Below are 19,891 nucleotides of genomic sequence, written 5' to 3' on the forward strand. Positions count from 1 at the left end.
AGACTTGTTATATTCTGGAGGAAACTTTTTTTTCTGTTGATTTTGTGTCTTTCATGAAGGGCAGAACTGATGCTGTCTGTCAAAGCTTTCTTTTTTGTTCCTCTCTGTTGTGGGGTTTGAACTCAGGGCCTGTGTCCTGTCCCTGAGCATTTTTTTCCACTCAAGGTTACTGTTCTACCACTTGGAGCCACAGCACCATTTTCGCTGCAAGATTTCTTTACTCTCTTTATACCAGAGGGTAAGAGCCATTGAGCTTTATGTCCCAGTGGTAGTTTCTATGTCCTCTGTTTTGCAAGAACTCTCTTCAAAGCTCCTTTCACGTCCTGGTTCCTCAGGCTGTAGATTAAGGGATTGAGCATGGGTGTGACCACCGTGTAGAACACCGCGATGACCTTGCCCCCTGCCCTAGAAGACTTCGACTGGGGTCTCATGTACATGAAGATGGCGGTCCCATAGAACAAGGCCACTACCGTCAAATGGGAGGCACAGGTAGATAGTGCCTTGTACCTCCCAGAGGCTGACTGCATCCTGAGAACAGACTGAAGGATCCGAACATAGGAAATGACAATGAGAAGGAAAGGGATAAAGACAATGATGATACTGAAGATAAAAACAACCAGCTCTGTGAGGGAGGTGTCCGTGCAAGCCAGCCTCAGGACAGAAGGCACCTCACAGAAAAAGTGATTCAGGACATTGGGCCCACAGTAAGGCAAACTCAGGGTGAGGACATTGATCACCATGGAACTCAGGAAGCTGCTGGACCAAGAAATGGCTGCCAGCTGGATGCAGGTGTTTTGGTCCATAATGACAGTGTAATGAAGAGGATGGCAAATGGCTACATATCTGTCATATGCCATGACACCCAGGAGCACACATTCAATCATCCCAAAGGAAAGCGAGAAGTACATCTGGGTGGCACAGCTGGAGAACGGGATGGTCTGCTTTTTCCCCACCATATTGGACAGCATCTGGGGGACATTGGTAGATGTGTAGCAAACATCCAGAAAGGACAAATTTGTGAGGAAGAAGTACATAGGTGTTTGGAGACGAGGCTCTAACTGGATAATAGTGATGATGATGATATTCCCGACCACTGATAACACATAGAAGAATAAGAATATGACAAAAAGAATCATCCGTGTCTTTGGGTCAGAGGAAAGCCCCAGGAATATAAATTCAGTCACCGTGAAATTTGTTTTTATTTTGTCCATGTTTCCACACATGACCTGAAGACAAAAACATTAAATGCCCTGTATGTTTCTGTTGAGGAAACTCAAGATGTATAAAAGTAGTAGGTTGGAAAACCAAATGCTGAGATTGTCTCCTTTAGCTGACCTTTCGTGTAAATGGGAAGTATTTTCTTTTGGAGGGCATATTCTAATGGGATGAGATCATCAAACATAACTATCAGTAGAATACAGTAGATTTTCTTGGCCTTTCTAAAAAAGAAAGAGAGAGAACTTTGTTTTGTCTGCTTCTAACTATTCCAAACTCTGATCATTCTCCAATGTCTTGATTGAACCAGAAGTACTTAAGAAATAGCAGATCATTTTTGTTGTTGTTTTGCACCTAACATATATCACTCAAGGAACAATAAGAAGGCCATTGTTTCGTGTACTGCTCTACTATAAATGATCAGGAAAGCTGGGACACCAGCCCCCCTGTTTCTTTATCACGCTGATGCACTCCCATGGCTTAGAAACACAGAACACAGACTCAACACCAAAAAAGTAGGCCGGAGTCACACTTACGATTCATTCAGTGTCCCCACTCCCATAATGTTTGGAATGTTTCCATTATTTGTAACATGAGAAAAGGACTAGATCTTGGCTCAAAATATAAAGCACTTACCTATTAAGTACAAGGCACTGAGCTCAATCCCTAGTACCACACAAAAAAAGGAAATAAAGAAGAGATAAAATGAGAAGAGCTCAGAACCAATTTGCTGAGGGTTTAAAGAATTAAATGAAAGAGTGTATACAAAGAATATTGCACAGGGGGCTGGGGATATGGCCTAGTGGCAAGAGTGCTTGCCTTGTATACATGAGGCCCTGGGTTCGATTCCCCAGCACCACATATACAGAAAATGGCCAGAAGTGGCGCTGTGGCTCAAGTAGCAGAGTGCTAGCCTTGAGCAAGAAGAAGCCAGGGACAGTGCTCAGGCCCTGAGTCCAAGCCCCAGGACTGGCAAAAAAAAAAAAAAAAAAAAAAAAAGAATATTACACAGGGTCTGTCTAAATAGTGAAGAAATATTTTCAGTTATCAGTGGTGCTAATCATACACAGTGATCCTATATTTATCTGAAATTCACTTCTCCAGTGATGATTATTTTTAAAAATGTAACATTAAGAAAAAGCATATTAGGTACACGTTACTAGATCTATTTACTGATAATACACACATACTAGGTCTATTTATAATACATTCCATTGTCTCCTCCTATACCTATATACGTTTAGCCACTCCTAATGTTAGAAGGTTTGGTTAACTTCTTTCCAACACTGAGAAGAGCTGTATAACCTAGAAAGTATGCAGTGAAGAAGAAACCTAGAGGTAAACACTGTCCCAATATTTTAAGTAGCTGTCAGTCATTCATCCATTCATTCGGTCATTCTTTTTTTTTTTCTTTTTCTTAGCTACTCCTCCTTTTCTTCTAAGTGATTTTTTTATATTTTAGCATATGTCAGACACTGGTTATATACAAATAAACATGAAAAAATTCTTGACAATTTTATAAAGCTTGCAGTTTAGTTTGTAGAAAGTTACAATGAAGGATATGAGACACCTTGTTCAAATTGACCCTCAAGAAACAAGTTTTTGCAGGTCAGGCAAAGATCACATCATGTTAGATATCACTTGAATTTATTAAATTCAGAAAGCTTTTTAATTGTTTTATTTAATTAGAGTTTCAGATCAAATAATTACAAAAAGAGGTGAACTAAGTAATCAAACATGTGAAGTCCACAGATAAAAGAAGGGTGGACCTAAAAGAAAGAGAAAGAACTTAAGTCATCATTGTGTCTTCACCCAAAGCAAACAGGCTATGGGAATGGGCAGGAGAGGATGCAGGAATGATTGCTAAGGAATGATTGACCCTATATAACTACTCAAAGACAATTCTAGAAAATAAAATAAGTAGCCTCTACCTCAGAGTCAATTAAACATATGCACTGAATGAGATAGTGCATTCAAAGTAACTACCACAGAAGTAGGCATAGATCCTAAGCAGGCAATCAATGATATCTATCACCATTATATAGTCTTGACACCAACTAGTCTTGATTAGAAAATTCTTTTGTTTTAAATAATTACTTATTTATTGTCAAAGTGATGCAAAGAGGGATTACAGTTTCATAAGTAAGACCGTGGGTACTTTTCTTGTACTATTTGTTACCTCCTCCTTCATCCCCCCCTCCTTCCCCCTTTCCATCTCCCCCCAAAGAGTTGTTCAGCTGGTTTACACCAAATGGTTTTATAAGTATTGCTTTTGGAGTTGTTTGTCTTTTATCCTTTGTCTCTCAATTTTGATATTCCCTTTCACTTCCCTAGTTCTAATACCAGTATATACAGTATCCAGGGTACTCAGATGAGATATAGTGGTAGTGCGGGAACAACCACAGGAAGGGGATACAAGAGGATCATTAACAAAAGAAGCTATGGTTTCACATGGCATGTTGAAAGTAATTACAACAGTGATATAACTCTTGTTTCCATAACATGGAGCTCATTTCACTTAGCATCATCTTATGCATTCATAAGGGCATAGCTATTGGGCTCTTGCGATCCTCTGCTGTGACTAGCCTAAACCTATGCTGATTATTCCCTATGTGGGAAACCATAGAGTCCATGTTTCTTTGACAATTCCTGTTAAGTCACAGAAATGATTGGCAATTCCCTCAAAATAATGACAAATCAATTTTCCTTAATATACTAAATAATTTGAGCTTGAGTGATTGCTGCATTGTTGTGCAAGTACTTACCACGCAGGTGTACATAGTAGTATATCTATATTTGTATCACCTTATAGATATGGTAATAAGAAAGAACTCATCAAAATATTGGTCCTGATGGTACAGGCAGGTATTTTTAGGGAAAATTGGGCAAATCTAAAAGTTTTAGGTCAACTTTGAAAGATGGCATTTTCAAACATCAAGGAATAAAATGGCCCCTCAATCCCTCTAAATCCAAGCTGTTCCAAAGGGCATCTTTAATGACTTTATTGAAGAAACCACCAAATGCTATCTAGATCAATGTTCAACTTTAAAGCTGTTCAGGAGACAAGTCTATTATGTCCCCATGAGAACACACAGAGTTTCATCTCTTTCATAAGGGAGAGTTTGTCATGACACTTTAAGAAACAAATTCAACACCTTCAATATGGGAAACAAAATTAATCATGGAGTTTAATAGAGCTAGATGTTTTGCACCTGTGCAGAATCAATTACTGGTTTAATGTATACTCTCCATTGATCTCAGCAAGGCAAAGACTACTGTTGCTAAACACATTGTTCCAATGTATCTGCCTGGGACATAATTCTTTTATATAAATTCTTTAAAATAAATTTTATGTAATTTCATATGGTTCTTTTACATAAACATTCTCTTAAAATACACCTTCATTTCATTCACCAATAAAAAAGTAATCAGTCTTCTCTACTCACTTTCCACCCTTTGTACATACTCTAGGCTCTATTTGGAATTGTGTCATCCTTGATTATGTTTTCCAACCCATAGCATAAAAGAATCACTATGAAAGGCTATTAAAACTAAAATGAACCCTTCCTATTTCCTACATTTGTCTTGAGTTAACATAAGTAAATTTATTCTCATGGTATCCCTTATTTTAGAGTAAAGTATATAAATATGCAAATTAACTTACTCTCGTAGTCTTTTTTTTAACAAGACTGCTAATGCTCAAAAGTCATCTGACTTTGTTTAAAAAGAAAAAAAAAGTAATTCATGTGGCTTCATGCTAAGAAAGCATAATGCATTACTACTTTAATCTTTTAATAAGGTTCATTGGTATTATGCACATGCTAGCTACCACATGCATAATTGACTGATTTTTCCATTCTGAGTATCATAGGAAGAAGCCTAAGTGCTTATATTAAAATAGAAAAATCAGATGTTCTTTCAAAGCTTCAAGAAATCATAACTTTTTAAACTTTTTGATCTAATCCACTTTACCTGAATGTATTATTTTAACAAATATATAATTACATGGCTTATCATTTATGTTTGACAGTTGACTTGCTGAATAGCTGTAATATGGGGGAGGGGGAGCTAGCAATGATTTATTTTCTGAGGATAATGTTGCAAAGCACTTTAGCCCAGAGGCTAAAATTGTAAATTCTCGACAAGAAAAGCAGGAGTATGAACTGACTTTATCATTTTCGTACTAGAACACTTGAGCAAATTTGTAAACTCTCTAAGATTATGTTTGTCCTATGTTAAATGCAAGCTGGATTAGTGTTTAGTTCATGTATTTTCTTGGAGACTATATCTGAAGATACATTTAGCTTATAATTTTAGCATATTATCTGACACATAAGAAGTACTTTATAAACAATAGTTAACAGTATTAAATAAACTTCTCTTTATTCAATTTGCTATGAAGTTATTTGTGCTCTAACAGTGGAAGAACTGCTAGATAAGCTCATTTTATGTAGCAATTCCTGACATTTTAAAGGCATTTATTTAGACAGTGCTAACCTTGATTAAACCTATTGCCCCACAGTTATGTCACTTATGCCATTTATTTTTATTAAAAATAAAACCTGCTGTTAAAATAAAATTTGAAACTATTAAGCATCAAAATACCAGAAAAATAACAGTTTCATTAAACAATATTATTGCAATTAAGAATATTATTTAAGTTTACTGTACAGTCCAATACTCAGTCTATCACTGATTTATGTAAAATCAGTCTATCACTGATTTATATAAAGCATGCTTGAAAAGAAATGACCACTTGGTAAAATTTATAACTTTCTATATTTATATCTTGACTTATACCACAAGATATAAATTATATCTTGTTAACAGTAAAACATCACAGTGCTTAAAAAGTTACACTGTACATGACAATTTACCACTCAGCATGAATTACTTTCACAGATGATCTGGAATAAAAAAGTTGGCATTTGCTTTTGATAGTGTGTAGGAAGAAGAGGAGAATAAGAGATTCAGGGATCCTGGAAGGCCATGCCTAAGAGAACTAAACTAGAAATCAGCTAAACATCATGATAAGATATTTAACAATAACAGCCTCTGATGTTCAAGGGGAGAAACAAACTACATTTTCCTCCAATAAAGTGTTACCCAAATGAGGGGAAAAAACCACCAAAAACCTGATATAAATTGCTAACTCCATGGTACTCTACTTCAATGTATTTTTCAGAAAGTAATTTCACCTTCACAGGAACATATACAATTTCACATATAACCATGAATACTTGGACAATAAGAGAGGGTATACATACCTCTCAAAGTCAGAGTAATTAATAGTCTTACTTTGACCATAAATCTGAGTAATCCATTACATCCAGTTTAATCAATGCTGCTGATAATAATGATTGATTTTGATGAAAAAATAAGTATGTAGATAAGACATACCTGAAATTTATACACAGTGCATGGAAATTAGCTATTTCATACCTGTCCTCTCCGCATGCACATGTAGACCAAATCAAATAAAAGGTAAAACAAAGGATACCAAATACAAATAAACTCAGTTCCACAGATATAAATTGCTTGCCATGAAAACTACACATGAGATATTTCTATTATCCAATTTGTCCCTTCATATATTGAAGATAAGGTGAATACTTATACCATGACATCTTTTTTAGTCATCTGAGTTTTATTTTTTTCATATCAGAGCCTTAGGATGAAATTTTAATTCCTGAGGGACAGTGTCCCAAACCAGTAATTATAATTTAATCATTTGTTCAGAGGAATTCTTGGTTTATGTGTTTATTGATTTCTGCCACCTTTCCTAAAAGTTTTGAGTATTTTCACCATAATTTATATGCTTTTCTTCTATGCTGCTTCACACATATGAAAATGAGGAAACACATAATCAAACCTGCAGTATTTCAAATATAGGCCACAGTGACCATAAGCATTGTCCACAAGTATTTAGAGTGAACTATGACACTGGTATACTTTCAGCTCTTGGCACAGCAAGTCTAGAATATGTATTCTTTCTACCTGCACTGTCATATTCAATGAAGCACCAAGCTATGGAAACAGACCAGATCCCTTCAATGGATTACAAAAATGTATATGATACATAGATATAAATATGTATGTAAAATTAATTTATTCATTCATCTGGAAGAATGAAATTACATCATCTGCAGGGTAAGGGTAGGGGAGTAATCCCGGCCCAGCTATACAAACGGCACAAGTTCTTTTGCTCATAAACAGATTTTACACCTCAAATGGCATTTTCTATGTAAATTCACACAGGGGCATATGCATACATACAGTACCAAGATGATGAAAGTATAGGCAACGTTACTATTGATACTAATAGGGACATTGCCAAAAAAAGAAAAATCCTTGTTATAATTACATGATGAAAATAAGTAATTTAAATATCTCTTTATATCAGATTTGATTTTGCCTTTATGAAAGACTTTAAAAATAAAATACATAGCGAATGGAACTAAAAAATGTTTTTTTCTCTTAAAGCATTGAGTCTCAAACTTGACATGGGAATCCTGTAGGGCTCCTCAGAAAAACTAATGCCTGGGGGCTGTGAATGTGGCTTAGTGATAGAGTGCTTGTCTAGCATGCATGAAGCCCTGGGCACCATATAAACAGAAAATGCCGGAAGTGGCGCTGTGGCTCAAAAGGTAGAGTGCTAGCCTTGAGCAAAAAGAAGCCAGGACAGGCCTTCAGTTCAAGTCCCAGGATTGGCAAAAGAAAAAAAAAAAAAAGAAAAGAAAATGCCTGGGCCTTATGTCTTTCTAATTGGACAACTACTTGTGTAGAACAATTGATCTAGAAGCTAGAGACCTTGGCTTCATAGTAGAGGACCTGACTTGCAAGCACCAGACATTGAATTCAAATCCCACTAGAGACAAAAAAACAAAAACAGAAAGAAAACAAAAGAAGAGAAAAACTAATACTGGCATTCAGAACTTGATTGGTAGAATGCTTTCAAGCAGGAAGCTCTGAGTTCAGTTGTATGCCAAAAAAAAAAAAAAAAACAGAAATAAAAGAAAGGGGAGAAGAACAATGGAGTCTAAAATCATTAGGTAATAACATTTAAGGAATTGGAGTCTTGAATTGGTCAACAAGGACCATGACTTTGTCTTTGACTTGTAACTTGTGTTACATTGTACATGACTCTAGTCTTTAGTTTTCTAGTCCATGAAATGCTAGATCATTTCATTTCACATGCATAAATTTGGTTGTATTCTGATATTTTATAGACTTTCTAATCTGGTTTCCAAAGTTTTTTTGAGGCTTCCAGGTTTTTCTGTTACGTTTATCCAGCTGCACTGGTACTCCTTACCATGAAGGGCTGCTGTGTAGTTCCATTTTTAATCCTGTTGGCCACTCACTAAAGGCTAAAGTCCTCAGAGCTTTGTTGTCTTCACTGAGGAGGGTTTAGTTTAGCCGCCACCAGCAATGACTTAGAGTCCCCTAAAACTAGTGGGGACCCCCAGAAATAGAAGAGATCTATTGGTCAGGGCAAGCAGGAAGGATGTGGGAAAGTTGTTTGTAGTGGTAAGCCAGAAGGGCTCCACAGGAGTGCTGCATGGTGACTTCTTCAAAGACATCCCTGGAAGTCAAGGGAAGCCTAGACTAGACAGCGGCCATGCACTTCACATACTAGAAGTTTAAAAGTACCCATCAGAAAGTTAACCTGCACTATGGTGAGCAGTTAGAGTCTTAGCTACTAAGTAGACTGAGGCAGGAGAATGGCTTGAACCCATGAGTCAAACATATCCAAACCTCATTGCAAAAAATATCCCAAACATAACTTCAGCCTGTAATATATGAAGTTATTTCTTCCATTTTTCCCCTTTGGTTTGTCCCTGTTGCTACTGTTTTTAATTTTGGCACTCCGTCTTTTGTCTCTTGTATATACATTTATCTGATTTGTGGAAGAGAAGAGGAATCACAAAATGGTGAGACAAAGTACGAAGGAAGAACCAATGCAACAGCAATACTCATAAGACACTATGTTGGAAATGAACCTTACAACTTGGGTGGGAGGGGAGATGAGGAGGAAGGAAAGTGGATAAAAAGGAGGGAGGGAGCAACACTGTTGGACCAGAAATGTACTCATTACCTTACTTATGTAACTGTAACCCCTCTGTACATCACCTTTACAACAAAAACGCAGATGACAAATAAAAGCTATTTTCAAATTCAATGAAATATCTGTCAAAATTTCAAACATTCCTCACAAAAATAGGGAAGGCATCCTAAAATACATATGCAAACATAAAAGACTGTAAGTAGCAAAGAAAATCTTTAGCAAAAAAAGAAAACCGAAAGCAAATAACGCTCTAGGTATAACAATATCTCACTTCAAACTCTTAACACAGAGCTATAGTTTCAAAAGCAGCATGGCATTTGAACGAAAGCATGACATAGCCAAAGAGAAAAGAATATAATATCCAGTAATAAGCAAAAAGAGCTATTTTGACAACAATACTCAAAATACACATATATTGGGAAAATGCAATGTCTTTAAAGGCTTGCGTGGGTAAACTGAAATCCCTAAGTAGAAGACAGAAACTAGATATCTCTCACTGTCTACAGAAAAAGAAATTCAAAATCATCATTGATCCTACTGCCAAACAAGAAAATTTAAATACACTAAAGGATGATTTAGTGATAATAATCCATCTTTATAGGCATAGGCAATGAACTTCTAAAAAGATGTCTAATAGCTCAGGCTTTGAGCAAGAATAGATAAATGGAATTTCTGAAGGATCCAGTCATGAAACTCTCTTGGGTAGGTAACTATGAGAATCAAAGTCAGTCAGTTCACTATACAGATACTGGCACACCCACAATATTGTGGCAAAATTGATCATTGCTTAATGGTTAGATGCTAATGATTAGATGAATGGATAAAGAACAACGTAGAATATGGCCATGCTTGAGTTTTCTGAGACAAGCCAAGGAGTGATGAATGGAACTGGATATCACCATAGTAATGGAAATGTAATGGGAATTAAGCCATTCTCACAGTGATAGTCATCATGTGTTATTTTTTCCATAGGTGGAACACATGAAAAATAGGACAAAAAAGATGGAAATAAAAGGAGACCTTAAGGTATAGAATGGGAAGAGAAATGGAGGAGAGTCAAAATGTAATAAAAGAGAGTGGGAACAAGGACGTTGTAAACAGGAAATCCTTTTCTTTTACATGATATATGCTTTAAAAAAAAAAAAGAAAGCACAAAAGACATAGTATCCTCTTCAACAAGTGTTGTTGAAAGAATTGTATCCACAGATAGAAGACTGAAACTTTTTCTTATGAAAAAAATACATACGATATATTATATAAGTATGTATATGTACATATATGACCATAACATATCCATATTATATATCAGCATTAGAAATCTTCTAAACAGTGCATCCTTTTTCGTTTTAAGTCCCAATTGGGTGACTTGATAAAACATATGGAATAGTGAGTTCAATAAGCATGTTAATGCCCCCAGGATCTAAAGTCCAGGGTTCTTTTGAGAGCTGTGAGGTTTAAAAAGGCAGATGACCTTCCAGTACATGGAGGTAGTGCTTATGAATTTATACTAGAGGCTGCCTTTGATGCTCTGCCTCAGGAAGAATAAAATGTCTTCCTCACCTCACTCATAATTTAGCAGACTGCTGGAAGTATGAAAGCTTTCAATATTGCTCAACAATAAAACTTATTCCTGATTTAAATGTATATGGCGTTCATTGTATAATAAGGTATATGTTGGTGATGGGCAAAAAAAAAAAAAGGTTGGTTGTTTGTTGTTTTTTTTAAAGACTTCGTTAGCTACAGATCCCCAGAGAAGGATATGCCATATAATAGCACATAGGTAAACATCAGGTTTGGAAAAATACCTCTGATAGGGATAGGAAGCTTTTGTGTAAAGGATTGAACTGAGAAGATTACATAAATAGGAGCAGTTTTGATGAAATAGTTTGAATGCTTTCCAAATACTGTTGGCTGTGTGCTTGGTCTCTGTTCAGAAGAAAACAATGGCATAGTGTGAAAGTTAGACCAAGCAGAGTGACAGGTGATTTAAAAATTAAAGATCTTCTCTGTTGACAAGAATATTGAGGTTTACATCTAAGAATGTGCTAGTCCATGGAGAGACAAACTTTAGGATTAGCAGATCCCCAAGGGTGTCAAATAATACTAAAGCATGAATTTTTTAATAACATAATTAATGCAAATGCTCGCAATGCTGCAATTATGGCATTGATCTTCCTGTGTGATTGTATGCACACTCATGCCCAGGGTTCTCACAAATGCAATCTGCCGTCTGGGAAGATATGCCAACTTCTTAACACTTCCAACCTCTGTTCAAGTCATGTCCTGATTCTGCTCCCTAATAAATGTATTTGTTCCACATGGTGACTATTTTTACATCAAGGATAGATGCAGGTTTACTAGTCCAGTATCAAAATTTTTACTATATAGACTACACTAGTCACATGGCTGTCAGCATGGTCTTTGTGCTGTTCTGCCTTAGACCACGAGTGTGATCATTTAAACAAAATCAATGGCAATCAACCAATAGTTTGTAGTTTTCTTGGCTTCTCCCAAGAAACCACACCCTTCTTAAAAGCATGAATCTTGATTTCATCTTAAGTCTTATCCTCAGGCATATATGCAGGTGAAGGACAGATGCCGAACAATGAGGAACTGATTTTATATCATGTTTCTATAGCTTTCACCTCTGTGAGCTAAAATATGCATATATCTTTGGACAACTGATACATAAATTAGAAATAATAACTGTTCTTATTTAAAGGTATTCATTTGGATTCACTGAAAAGACACTTTTAAAATACTTATCAAAATGGCAGGAACTTAGAAAATGATCGTATAGACAAAATGCATGGTCAGTTCATCATTTATTCTGATTCATAATGGAGAAAGTTGGCCGCTTAATTTTAACTAGGATGTTCCACTGATTAAAATGGTTACAGTGGCCAAAACTGTCACAGTAGTTCATAATTCAGCTTCCTGCTGGCTTCAAAATCAAACAGTGAGCTGAGAAGTGACAATAGAAATGTCTTTTGCAAAATCTCTCCATATGGAAACTCAGAAAAGGGAAAGTCTGCCTTTACAAGCAGCACAGTCATGGGCGAATGAATCCTCTTCACTTGATATGTCGTTACTACAGGGAATACCAAATAATAATGAATTTAAAACCCAAATCATTTTGAATGCAAAAGCCATCTCAAAATTTAATTTATGTACAACAATTAGTTGCTCTCTATATATTTTCTTGGTTATAATGTGAGTTGTAGAATATACTGTAATAAGGTTGTTTTAATATTTAGTCTCTGAAATTTTTATTATTTAAAATTGTCCCGTCTTACAGATTTTTTTGAAGAGTAGACTCACAACACATATTCATTGCCCTCATCATCTTTACATCATTTTCTCCTCTCACAAGTTACAAGTAAATGAATGTCAAAAGTGTTGTCTCGGTTAATTGGCTTTTCAAAACTTTCAAAACTATGAAGCTCAGAGGTGCTTGAGGAATCTAATACACAGGGGAGTTGGCACAGGAATAAGTCACCTGGCACCACAGTGTGGTCTCCATTGTGTGTAAGGGCAACAGTTGAATGTTAAGTGCTCCTGTCTTGGGTGGGGACATTGGAGTGTTCCTGGACTCCTAGTCAGGCTTGGCTTCAAGTGAAAGGAACACAAGACCAGCCATAAAAGGCTGTAGGCAGTGCTTAGAAGCTCTTACTGACCCAGGTATGTGTTATACTCACTCATGACATCTGATTCTCTCATTGTTTATCCCATTGGTTTTAAGACATCCAATTTTAAGTATGAGGGGCCTTTGGAGTCCACTTCGAAGCAGCAAACTGATCTCAAAATAAAAGCAGCTGGCTTCCTGGTTAAATATCAAGTGTGCAGATACTGCTGAATAGTGTCATTTTTTAAAAACTACTTCTTGAAACTAGGTTTGGTTATCTCTGTGCTTATTGCTTCTTGAAACTCGGTTTGCTTATCTGTGTGCTTATTGCCACTCATATTTCAACTACAGGATGAACCTGTGGAGAGGATTAAATGAAATGTTACATCTGAAAGGCTAAGCACAGTGCTTGGTTCAGAGAAAATTGTATGAGATTATCAAGGGTTATTTTTATATATTTCAAATTCTGGTATTACATAATGAGTAGCAAATCATGTTGGAATGATAAGATATGGACATTCAGATGGAATCCAAATGTTTGCTCAAAGAATTGACTTCTCTTGGATTCTGAAATACTCTGTTTTGTGACATATAAAATGGAAATATTTCCTCATTATAAATTGATTAAAAAAACTTAAAGTGCACATTAAACTACCATGTGATTTTATCCGAGAGGTTTAGAAGAGCAAGCAAAATCTCTTTGCACAGCCACCCTAAAAAGATGGAGAGGCACATTTTGCTGAAAAAGGAGCAGTTTAGGTTTCTGAGGTGTCTGTAATACTAGAGAATTGGGAATGAGTGAATGGAGTGATAACATCATAAAGGATAAGAATAATGTCAGGACAGTAGGCTGTATTGCGTTGATTGGAGAATGGTCTGTGGAAATGGCTATACAGACCGAAATCATATTCATTAATCCACTTCTGCTTACAAAATGAAAATTCTTTCTAAACCATTGAGGAGAGTCTTACATCCTACAGACTTAATATTACTAGGGTTTATTATTATATAGTTAGTATCTTTGTTTTCTTTTCAGTACAATAATTGAGTCTGAGTTTTCATCTTATGTCCTTTAAAATGAGAGTCCCTACATCAATGGAGAAGAGGAATCACACAGTAACAGAATTTATCCTTTTGGGATTCACAAGAGACCCTGTGATGCAAAAGGTACTGTTTGGGCTCTTCCTTGGCATGTACACACTGACTGTGGTAGGAAATTGCACCCTCATCTTCCTGATCTGCAATGACTCCAGGCTCCACACACCCATGTATTTCTTCATTGGGAATCTGTCTTTTCTGGATCTCTGGCTGTCCACGGTCTACACCCCAAAGATCCTGGTCACCTGCATCTCTGAAGACAAGAGCATCTCCTTTGCAGGCTGTGTGGCTCAGTTCTTCTTCTCTGCTGGACTGGACTACAGTGAGTGTTACCTGCTGGCTGCCATGGCTTATGACCGCTATATGGCCATCTCAAAGCCACTGCTTTATGCCCAGGCCGTGTCCATTAAACTGTGTGCATTCTTGGTAGCAGCCTCCTATCTGGGTGGCTTCATTAACTCTTCCGTCATCACCAAGAAAACCTTCACCTTTGATTTCTGCAGTGACAACGTCATTGACGATTTTTTCTGTGACTTGATTCCCCTGGTAAAGCTGGCTTGTGGTGGGATGGAGGGCTACCAGGCTCTGATGTATTTCCTCCTGACCTCCAATGTCATGACCCCCATTGTGTTCATCCTGGCCTCCTACCTGTTCATCATCGCCACCATCTTGAGGATCCGCTCCACGCAGGGCCGCCTCAAGGCCTTCTCCACCTGCTCCTCCCACCTCATCTCTGTCACCTTGTACTATGGCTCCATTCTCTACATCTACCTGCGCCCTCAGTCTAGCTATTCCTTGGATACGGACAAAATCGTTTCCACATTTTACACTGTGGTGTTCCCCATGTTGAATCCCATGATCTACAGCCTGAGGAATAAGGATGTGAAAGAGGCTTTGAATAAGCTCTTCAAATAAGTGGATCTCCTTTTCAGGGAAAGAGTGGGCAATTTTTCAGTTTACCCTTATTTAAAGCAGACATATTATTGGGCTTTATCAAAATATAATGTAAGTTTAAATGTTTGCTCTTTCATACATGATAGTTCCGGATATCTAGGATTACAAAAAAACAAGGCAATTGATTGAAGATATAAGAATTCACTATTTCAAATTTCATGTTAGTCTAGATTAAATTAAAAACACTTGAGCCAAAGAACTCTCCTCTAACTTTAATAAGGGAAGAATGCATTTTTTAGCAAAAGCTTTGATGGACTGATAGAAACATTCAAAATAGTATCTAGCAGTCATTTACCCCTCGTACTATTAAACATGTTGCATGAATTTTAATAGTTTACAATGATATGTTACTCTGTCTTAGTCATCACTTTTCCTTAACACAGTATTTTAAGCATTTATATTGGATTTTTCACTCCAAAATATTAGCACTAAGAGTTAGAAGCACCCCAAAGTAACATGGACACAAATTGTTCCCAAGAGGTATGCTTCTTTTAAATTATAGGTGCTAATACCAGTTCCCTATTAAAGAAAAGCATTTGGTTTGCAAAGAAATGAAAAGATCAGGGACTGGGGGGGAATCACTTTAAATGAAGTAAATAAGGCCCAGAGAGATAAAGGATGTATATTTTTCTCCCATTTATGGAACCTAGAATTAACTTATAAATATATCAGGAAAGACTTTGGTGTGTTATTCAAGTGTATGTATGTATATTAAAATTAAAATATGGTAGGTCCAGGGAAGAACACAAATGGCGAATTCCTTAGGAAGTTTAACTCACGGTTTAACAAAATAAACACCAGCAAATGTGAATTCTAAAAGTGGTGGGTTTCAAGAGGAGGAGAGTAGACGAATTAAGACAGGAAGGGAGATAAAATGCTGTCATAAAATACAATGTATATTCTACATTACCTGGGAGGGGAGATAGCATGCTCATGAAGGTGGTTTACCCAGAGCAAGGCTAATGCATTGCACGACAGATTTGCTGGCCACTGCGATTTACCCAAATGCGGGAAATTCCACTGCATAATTTGTAGTAGTGAGGGACTGTGTTCATGCTCTCCTCTACATATTAAAAAAATTTTAAGAACACTGAGGGAAAGTGTGTGCTTGGGAGGGATTGGGGAGAATGATGAAAGGGTGACATTAATCAAGATGCATTGTATTCATAAGCTGCTTTGCTGGCCACTCTTGTACAACTACTTAAAGATACATTTTAAAAGAAAGTAAAAATTCAGTTGAGAATCCAGAGAAATGATGTTTCTGATTCAGTGTACGACTACCTAAGCTCCATTTACTTTTTACAGAGATCAACATCCCTGTGCCTCTGTATCCGATTGATGTTTTGCTAACCAGCAAGCACTACCATTATTTAAAAACAATAACAGAACAGTAAAATAACTTGAAAACATAAGCATAGGTGCACATCTTAGCCAGCAGAGAAGATTTCATACAGACAATGCATAGTGATAAAATAAAGAGTCAGTGCCATATGTTCCACTTACCCTTGATTCAGTTGAATAGCAAGAGAGAAAGTATGAAAAGAGAACACTATGGGTTAAGCAAAAATAATATGAATTTTTTTACATTATGTAAGATAATGTTAAAACATAAGAGGTTTGCTCGATGCTGGGAGATCTCATTATGTACTAGTATTTACACCCGCTGATCTAGCACAGAGTTCAAAGAATATAATCTGTATTTGAGGAGGCAAATAGTAGCCCTTTGGAAATAGGAATCACTAGCATAATTTGAAGATGTTGTGCTTAGAAAGTTATGCCAACTCAGTCTCTGTTTTAATGATACTTTCTGCTTCTAGCTGATAATAATATAATTAATATAAACTGCTTTTTTTAAAAAGCAATGTTAACAGTACCAGTTGGCATGCAACAGAGAAGAACATCAGTTCCTTCATGCCAATTAAGTGGAGCAAAAAATAACATCACTCTTGAAGGCAAGACTAGCTTCAAAACCTGAAACGATGTCCCTCTACAGACAAATGGATCAAGAAAACTTGAGGTTTTACTCATCCATTAGAAAGAACGACATTGCATCATTTGCAATGTAATGGAGGGACCTGGAAAAAAATTATGTTAAATGAAGTAAGTCAGGCCACAGTGACAGAGGTTACATATCTTCTTTCATATGTGGAAGTTAGAATTCGTTTATAAATACATGAGTAAATACTTAGGAGGTATGCCAGTGTACACAAATATATTAACTGAAATAAGGCAGATTCAGGAGAGAACTGAGTGTAATTCCTTAGAAAGGCTAAATCAAAGGTCAACATAATAAGCACCAGGATTTTAAAGGGGGGAGTAGGCTAAAAGGGAAGGGAATAAACACATGAAGAGAAGAAAGGGGGAAACACAGTCAAAATTTCAATTCATATACTACAAAATTAAGAAAAGTAATGGGGATGGCTGGGTGGTAGGGGTATGAATGTTCAAATGGGTGACATTGACACATTGTATTCATTCATAAAATGCTTTGTTGAGTGGCAACTCCTTTGCACAACTACTCACAGATAATAAAGAATAATAAATAATTCCAAAGTGCAAGAAATTACAACTAGTATGATAACTATATCCCTTTGGTGGGAGGAGAAATCTTTTTTTAGACGTTGTGGTCACTAGTTACTCAGCCTGCTTGCCCAGCTGGCCCGCTGGCTGCTCCTTCCAGCCCTGTTTTCTGTTGGTGATTTTGGAGCTAGAGCCTCATGGATTTTTCCGATCCCTAGGATCCCAGACTTTTGAGTAACTAGGATTATATACATGAACCCTGAGCACCTAGCTAAAGAATGTACTTTTTAAAAACAGATCCATATTTGCAGCACTGACATGTTATCCAGAGAACACATGTTCCAATTAGTGTCCAGGGACTAATTCCAATCCTCTTAGGAAAAACAACCCAGTTGGCTTTTCCAAAATAATAATCATCATTTCCACAGATATATAAACTTGGCTAACTTAAGAATAAGAATAAATGCATTTTTTGAATAAAATACTTATCTTGACTCCAGATTCATGTTTAAATAATGTTACCCTGATGTTATTTAATGTCACCCAAACAAGCAGCTGATAATAAATGTAGGAAAACATTTATATATTCACAACACTTCACAAATAAATGTAGGAAAATTAAACACATGGCATCAATAGCTGGTTGCTGATGGCTCACACCTATAATCCTAGCTATTTGGGAGGATGAGAGATAAGGATCACAGTTTGAGGTCAGCCTAGGCAGACAAATTTTTTTTTTTTTTTTTTTTTTGCCAGTCCTGGGGCTTGGACTCAGGGCCTGAGCACTGTCCCTGGCTTCCTTTTGCTCAAGGCTAGCACCCTGCCACTTGAGCCACAGCGCCACTTGTGGCCGTTTTTTTCTGTATATGTGGTGCTGGGGAATCGAACCCAGGGCCTCATGTATACGAGGCAGGCACTCTTGCCATTAGGCCATATCCCCAGCCCCAAAATTTTGAAACTCTTATTTCCAATTCACCAACAAAGAGCCAGAACTAGAGATGTGAATGAAATGATAAAGTACCCACCACGAATGAAATAGTAAAGTGAGAGTATGAAACACTGTGTTCAAGCTCCATTGTTGCTTTCTAAGAAATGACACTATTTGAATTGCAAATACTGCATTTCTTTCTTTTTTCCATATTTTGGTTAATAAATTGGTGTACATTTGCATACAGCCCCCCAAACACTTATTCATTTATAACTTTAAACATTTTTATGCTTAAATTTGTTTAAGTAAATCTACTTCTTCAAACATTCACCTTTAATTTATGGATAGCAAATTAAAAATGATTTCTTCTAGTGTTCTTTGGTTATAGAATAAAATATATTAAATGTATTACAAGTATGTTTGGAAATGCTACCTGAAAAACATTACTCAGTAAACTAAATATATGCTAGGTTTTATAAAATGAAAAATATCTCAGTTTCTTTAACAACTTGTTGCTTGGCAAACTATATCTACATACAAAAGATTGAAACTACATTCCTGTTTATCTTCCTATTAATAATAATTTAAATAAAACCTAGCACAAGCCAAGTGCCAGTGGCTCATGCCTGTCTGTAATCCAGCTAATCAAGTGGCTGAAATCTGAGGATCATGGTTTAAAACCAGCCTTCACAGGGAAGCCCGTGAGACTCTTATCACCAATTAACCATCAGTAAACCAGAAATGGCACTGTGGCTCAAAATGGTAGAGCTACCTTTGCACAAAAGAGCTCAGGAATAGCACCTAAGCCTTGGATTTAAGCCCCACAACCTACAAAAAAAAAAACCTAACCCCAAATTGGTCAAAGATCTTAATATAAGACCTAAAACCTGAAATTATGAAAAATGAAAGAATATACTTCAATATAAAATATAGATAGTTACTTTCTGAATAGGATGCCAATTGATTAGATTAAGATTTAAATTGGACAGAAGTGAATCCATCAATATAAAAATTTTTCACAGCAAAAAGGCAAACAATTAAGAAATGAAAAAAGTTAATAAAATGAGAAAGATAACCCAAAGAATAATAGAAACAATTAAAAGCAATTCATGTGACAGGAGAATGATAACAAGAATTTATAAACAACTCAACTTTTAACTATGGTCATTCTTTTTACTACCATATAGTGTTGGCTAAAAGGAGTTTTCACTATGACATTCACTTATCCATATTTAATGTACTTTGTACATACTCAATCTTTCTTTGCTCTTTATTACAACCTTAATCCTCCTTATAAAATAATTTTAGTGTGTCTCTTTATTATATTTTCACTCATGTATAGGAATGAAAATACTTTAGTCATATTCTAATTGGATTAATTTTAATTTTGACTTGCATTATCCTAGTAATTAGTCCCATTTAGCATTATTTTTTCTATACCTTTGAATTATCTGCATATCTTTTACTGAGAAAAGTCTATCCAGAT

General features: G+C 36.2%; 2 protein-coding genes and 1 non-coding gene across 3 annotated transcripts; 2 read left to right on the forward strand and 1 right to left on the reverse strand.

Moving 5' to 3' along the window:
• Positions 1 to 275: 275 nt before the first annotated feature.
• On the reverse strand, positions 276 to 1,211 carry LOC125361182 (olfactory receptor 2G3-like). The gene has a single exon (XM_048359409.1). The coding sequence runs from the start codon at positions 1,209 to 1,211 to the stop codon at positions 276 to 278; it is 936 nt and encodes a 311-aa protein (XP_048215366.1).
• Positions 1,212 to 14,000: 12,789 nt separating this feature from the next.
• LOC125361998 (olfactory receptor 1013-like) lies at positions 14,001 to 14,918 on the forward strand. The gene has a single exon (XM_048360648.1). It carries the CDS (start codon positions 14,001 to 14,003, stop codon positions 14,916 to 14,918), a length of 918 nt encoding a protein of 305 aa, XP_048216605.1.
• A 941-nt stretch (positions 14,919 to 15,859) lies between these two features.
• Positions 15,860 to 16,023, forward strand: LOC125362782. Its single transcript, XR_007213095.1, has one exon. It is a non-coding gene; the product is annotated as a U1 spliceosomal RNA (small nuclear RNA).
• The last annotated feature ends 3,868 nt before the right edge of the window (positions 16,024 to 19,891 follow it).

Source organism: Perognathus longimembris, chromosome 13 (assembly GCF_023159225.1).
Source record: "Perognathus longimembris pacificus isolate PPM17 chromosome 13, ASM2315922v1, whole genome shotgun sequence".
Classification (NCBI taxonomy): domain Eukaryota; kingdom Metazoa; phylum Chordata; class Mammalia; order Rodentia; family Heteromyidae; genus Perognathus; species Perognathus longimembris.